The sequence below is a fragment of the Rutidosis leptorrhynchoides genome, unplaced genomic scaffold (assembly GCF_046630445.1).
Source record: "Rutidosis leptorrhynchoides isolate AG116_Rl617_1_P2 unplaced genomic scaffold, CSIRO_AGI_Rlap_v1 contig155, whole genome shotgun sequence".
Lineage (NCBI taxonomy): Eukaryota > Viridiplantae > Streptophyta > Magnoliopsida > Asterales > Asteraceae > Rutidosis > Rutidosis leptorrhynchoides.
The window spans coordinates 66,162-71,582 of record NW_027266406.1 but is presented as its reverse complement, the minus strand read 5'-3'; the positions used below and the strand labels follow the sequence as shown (position 1 = coordinate 71,582).

Genomic DNA, 5,421 nt, shown 5'->3' with positions numbered 1-5,421 from the left:
TGTTTTTTCTGCTTTTCTCACGTGCGCATCTATCTTCCTATTTCCCTCCATTTTCAGCCTCAATCTCGGCCATGGTTGGCTTTATATATCAAGAGCATTACTCTACAAATCATGTTTAAAATTTTCATCTCAAGAATTAATTAAAGACAGCGAATTGGCGGTTTTTTTTTGCGTCTGTCGGGATTCGACCTCAATCAGAGTAAAAGAGGGGATACGTAATTGTAATTGATGGCAGTGGAAGCACTTTCTCCAAACGATCTTATGAAAATCATTTTACATAACACTACTATATCTACAACTCCTCCATGCAGTACTAATTATAATATTAATAATGATTCTTGTTTGGAGAAAAGTGCATTTCCAGTTAAAAATTGTACCACTAATATGAGAATGCCTGAAAATCAGGAGCAATTAGGAATCAGGAAGAAGAAGAAAAGGAAGAGAAAGCCAAGAGTTTGCAAAAACAAAGAGGAAGCTGAGACACAAAGAATGACTCACATTGCCGTCGAGAGGAGTCGCCGGAAACTTATCAATGAGCACCTCGCCGATTTACGCTCCCTCATGCCTGAATCTTATGTCCATAGGGTAATTTATTTAATTTATAATTAGCTACAATTTTTCATTTTTTGTCACATTTTAGTGAGCTTGATAAATAGAATTAAATCCTAATGTATATATGATTTATTTACTTTTTTTAATTAATTTTGCTAGGGTGACCAAGCTTCTATAGTAGGAGGAGCTATAGAATTTGTAAAGAAACTTGAGCATCACTTGCAAGAACTTGAAGCTCAAAACCTGAAATATTCACTACAACAACAAGAGCAAGAAGGATTAATTAGGTCACCCAACCTTACAAAAATAAGACCTCCATTTTCACAATTCTTTGTGTATCCACAATACACTTGGTCTCAAATCCCAAACTATTACACAGCAAAAACAAATCCAGCCATTGCTGATATTGAGGTAACTTTGGTTGAAACTCATGCAAATATTCGAATCTTGTCCCCCAAGAGCTTTAGAGAACTATCAAAGTTGGTTTCTGCTTTTCAATCAATCTGCCTTTCTATCCTTCATCTCAATGTCACAACCATCGATAATTTGGTCCTCTATTCAATTAGTTTCAAGGTATGTGTAAATATTTCTTTGGATTAATTCATTTTTTGTATAATTATTAGTCTTGCACAATTATTTTGGTAAGTAAATTGGAAATTATACCTTGATTTTCTCATTTCATATTTTACAATTGACTTGCTATTTTCCCATATCACAAATTGGGAAAAGAATTGCATAGGAATAAGGCACAAATCCATGCGACGAAATATAAGAATAGATTTGTTTAAAGAAAAATATTTCACCAATTTTTTGTTTGTTTGTTTAGATTTATTCATGAAGTTGATGTAACGTCAGTGTACAACAAGTAACATATAGATCATGAAGTTGATACAACCTATATTTGTGCAGAGAAACCCACCTTATGTAAAAAAGTTATAATGTTCTCCATAAAGTAAAGAAATTAAATTTATATTCTAAGGATTAAGGAATAACATTAGGATGAAGTAGCCAATAATTAAGTAAGCCATATGAAGACGAAGTGTGTAATAGAATGTTTTCTTCTTAGTATTTGTGGGGTTTTCTAAGTTTAGAAGTCTGCTTCTTTTCATACAATTATAGGAACTTAAATACATATTTGGACTAAAACTTGAAGGATACTTTGAATGCTACAGGTTGAAGAAGGTTGCCAACTCAATTCAGTAGACGACATAGCCAATACAGTTCATCACATGCTTAGAATTATTCAAGAGGAAGCGACATTTTGTTCGTCATTGTCAATTCATCAGTAGAATATAATATACTATACATTCGATCATGTTTATCCTTTTTTTTTTTTTGAGGTTACGATCATGTTTATCCTTTTGAATGAGAATGTGAAAGATAGATAATTTATGATTTATGGGACAATTTTATCTTCTTCTTTTTCTTTTAAAAATAAAATAAAATAAGTAGTGAAGAAATATGTCAAATGTGCCTTGGAGAATTCTGACATATATCTTGATAAGATGTAAAATGTACTCCTCTTTGATAAAACTGTAAATTGCATACAAATTTTTTATAGACCAGACTGGACATCATAGAATTAGGGAAAGATAAAAAGATTATAAGCTAAAGACTCAACTATTACAAGGACTGCATTACATAATCCAATATATCTTGATTAGACCACCACCCTCCCCATAACTATTCGTCGATGGGGCTCAATTTTTTCTGAAACCAATTCTGTTCCGTTTTGAAAATTTATGGAATAAGATGGGTGGATGTAGGGAAGCGATCTACTCTTCTTGGACAGATACAAGAAGGATCTCAACACTCACAAAATGTTGGAGCAAACTTATGAACTGCATTGATAACCTTACTGTTTGGAAGATAAACACCACCCCACCAATTTTGCAGCTAGAATGACTGAGATTACTAAGGAGATTCAACACCTTTAAGAAGTCACTTTCTGTAAATTCAATCAGGTCCAGAATAAAAGGATGAAGGAGGAATTCGAACACTTAATTCCCACGAGGAGACATTGAAAATAAAGGGCTAAAAATCTTTGGCTAGGAGGGGGATCAAAATACCAAATTCTTCCATTCAACTGCCACTTTCAGGAGGAAAAAGAATGAAATAGCAGGGCTCTTCAATTAACAAGGGGTCTGGTGCAGCAAACAGGATGACATCTTCCAGATTTGTCATAGAATATTTCGAGCAGATTTTCGACTAAGAAAACCTGCCTGATTTCTTGAAAATTAGGAGTTGTATTTCTCCTAGCTAAGGTCTCAGCAGAAGATAAAGCTTCTCTCTCGGCTCCAATTTCTGAAACTGAAATCACCACGGTCTTGAAGCAGATGAATGTAGACAAAGCTCATGTAGCTGATGGTTTCACAGAAGGTTTTTTTTAACAACACTAGGATGTTCTGAAAAAAAAAGTTACCATTGCAGTGAAGGACTTTCTAGCTGGTGGGAATTATAATTTTTAATAATATATCATATATTTACAAAGTTCTGAAAGAAAAAGTTACCATTGTAGTGAAGGACTTTCTAGCTGGTGGGAATTATAATTTTTAACTATACTACACTTTTTTATATTATTATAATTTATATATCATAATTAAATAAATTATATTTATTATCATTAACCATTATTATACTTTTAATAATTAATATATAATACATTTAATATAATTTAACCACACATCAATCATATACACTTTTTCATATTATTATAATTTATATATCATAATTAAATAAATTATATTTATTATCATTAACTATTATTATATTTTTAATAATTAATATATAATACATTTAATATAATTTAACCACACATCAATTATATATTACTAAACTATACTGTATTTCTTTATATTATTATAATTTATATTTAATCATACTCAAACCATCCACTTGACTAATCCAGTCAATCAAAATTACACTCCATCATCTAAAATCACAATCAAACACAATTAACATGAGACAAATATAAGTAACGAAAAAAGAATGGAGCCTTAGTCTCTGCACTATTATTAAAATTGCTTCTAAGTTTTTAGCGAATAGACTAAAAATTATTCTCTCCGAGATTATTTCTAAATCACAATTTGCGTTTCTGGCCGGTCAATCATTTCTGATAATGTCTTGATCCTTGCTTTTGAATTCACACCCCTTATGAAATCTGCCAATGGTAAGGAGAAGTTTTCTACATTAAAAATGGACATGTGGAAGGATTTCGATAGAGTTGAATGAGAATTCATTAAAGTGATCCTCTTTGCTCTGGGTTTTGGAACTTCCTGGATTTCTATGATAATGAGATGCATCTTCACAGCGACTTTTTTGGTTAACTTCAACAGACTCAGGGGGCTGATTTTCTCTCCAAAAAGGTGACTAAGATAAGGAGATTCCCTCTCCCGTCTTCATTTATTCTATGCGCCGAAGGTTTATCTTTCTTCCTGGTAAAGTCTGCTATAAAAGGTAGTTTTAGATCATTTGGAGTATGTAGAGGAGCTCCACCTATCTCTCATCTTTTATTTGCAGATGATGCTCATTTTTCGGAAGAGCTGATCTCAGAGAAGCAGCGCATCTCAAGGAAATTCTCGGCACCTATGGAAGAGCTTCGGGACAACTGGTAAACTTCGAAAAATCAGAAAGTTACTTCAGCAGGAATTCTGAGCAAGCCAAGAAAAAATCTATTTTTGTTGTTTAGGAATTGCTAAGAAGTGACTCTTACTTGGGTATGCCACTGTTAATTGGAAGAGAGAAGGTCAATGTTTTTCATGACTTGCCACACAAGGTTTGGACAAGGATCAATTATTGCCCCTCTAAATTTCTTTCAAAAGATGGTAGGGAAGTGCTAGTAAAATCTAGTGCCGATAAAATCTGTGGTGCTGGCCATTCCTACATATATTATGTCCTGCTTTTGAGATTAAGGTTATAAATGACATTGAGAAAGGAATTAGACGATTTTGGTAGGGACTGCAACAAGATTAATTATGTCAGCTAGAAAAGAATTTCGTTGGCAAAAGAAAATATGAGGCCTGGTCTTAGGGATCTCAGGACATTCAACTCGGTATTATTGGCCAAGCAAGATTGGGGCGTGATTCACAACCTACAATCTTTCCTTGTCAGGCATTTGAATCTAAAATACTATCATCATGGAAGGTTCTTCGATGTTAGCTACTACGATTCATTGATGTTTTTCACAAAAAAGGGCTCATAGATATGTTTTAAGTAAATATTTCCATTTGGTTTCATAAATACTTTATGATGAAGTTTTCAGAAATGATTTGACGTTAAAGAAATATGTTTAGTGAAAAAAATATCAAGTTTATGAGAAAATCAAATTCATTTATGAAAGGATTCAAATGATTTTTAAGAAATGTTTTCTACGAAAAAACTAATGTTTTTATAATGATTCTCACTAAGCATAAACTTAGATTTTTCAAAAATATGTTTCCTTCTCTTGGGGATAATCGCAAGGAAAGTCGATATATATTGTTTCAATGGCACGTTCAAGTTCGGACTACGAGGCATTATTAGAGTACGCTTTCGCATACAAAAAGATAAAAAGGTGGATAGTATTGTTAATTACAATCCTAAGTACGGCGATTGAAAGGTACCAAGTGACACCGCTCCATATACGACTAGGGTGTTGGGGACGGGCACCCTTGTGTAACCAATATGTTTAAGTACATTTGTTTTGACTTATTTCCAAGTGATATTTCTTGGAGGCAACAATCACCCTTCGTACCAGTCTACGGCTTTCTCTTCCATGTGTAATTTTACCTATCAGACCTTAGATTGTTCATGAACATGACAGGGCACGAAAAAATGCTCACAGCGCACAAACAATGTGCTGCATTTAGGCATGAGAATTTGGTAATCTCA

General features: G+C 33.1%; 1 protein-coding gene across 1 annotated transcript; it reads left to right on the top strand.

Moving 5' to 3' along the window:
- The first annotated feature begins 228 nt into the window (after positions 1 to 228).
- Positions 229 to 1,841, top strand: LOC139881443 (transcription factor bHLH71-like). The gene is made up of 3 exons (XM_071865916.1): positions 229 to 585; positions 712 to 1,125; positions 1,725 to 1,841. The coding sequence occupies exons 1-3, from the start codon at positions 229 to 231 to the stop codon at positions 1,839 to 1,841; spliced, it is 888 nt and encodes a 295-aa protein (XP_071722017.1).
- Positions 1,842 to 5,421: the final 3,580 nt, after the last annotated feature.

Bases quoted from the DNA above. Each gene is read 5' to 3' on its own strand.
- LOC139881443 (XM_071865916.1), top strand. From the start codon at position 229: ATGGCAGTGGAAGCACTTTCTCCAAACGATCTTATGAAAATCATTTTA. The intron at 586-711 runs GTAATTTATTTA...TAATTTTGCTAG, and splicing joins CTGAATCTTATGTCCATAGG to GGTGACCAAGCTTCTATAGT. The intron at 1,126-1,724 runs GTATGTGTAAAT...TGAATGCTACAG, and splicing joins TCTATTCAATTAGTTTCAAG to GTTGAAGAAGGTTGCCAACT.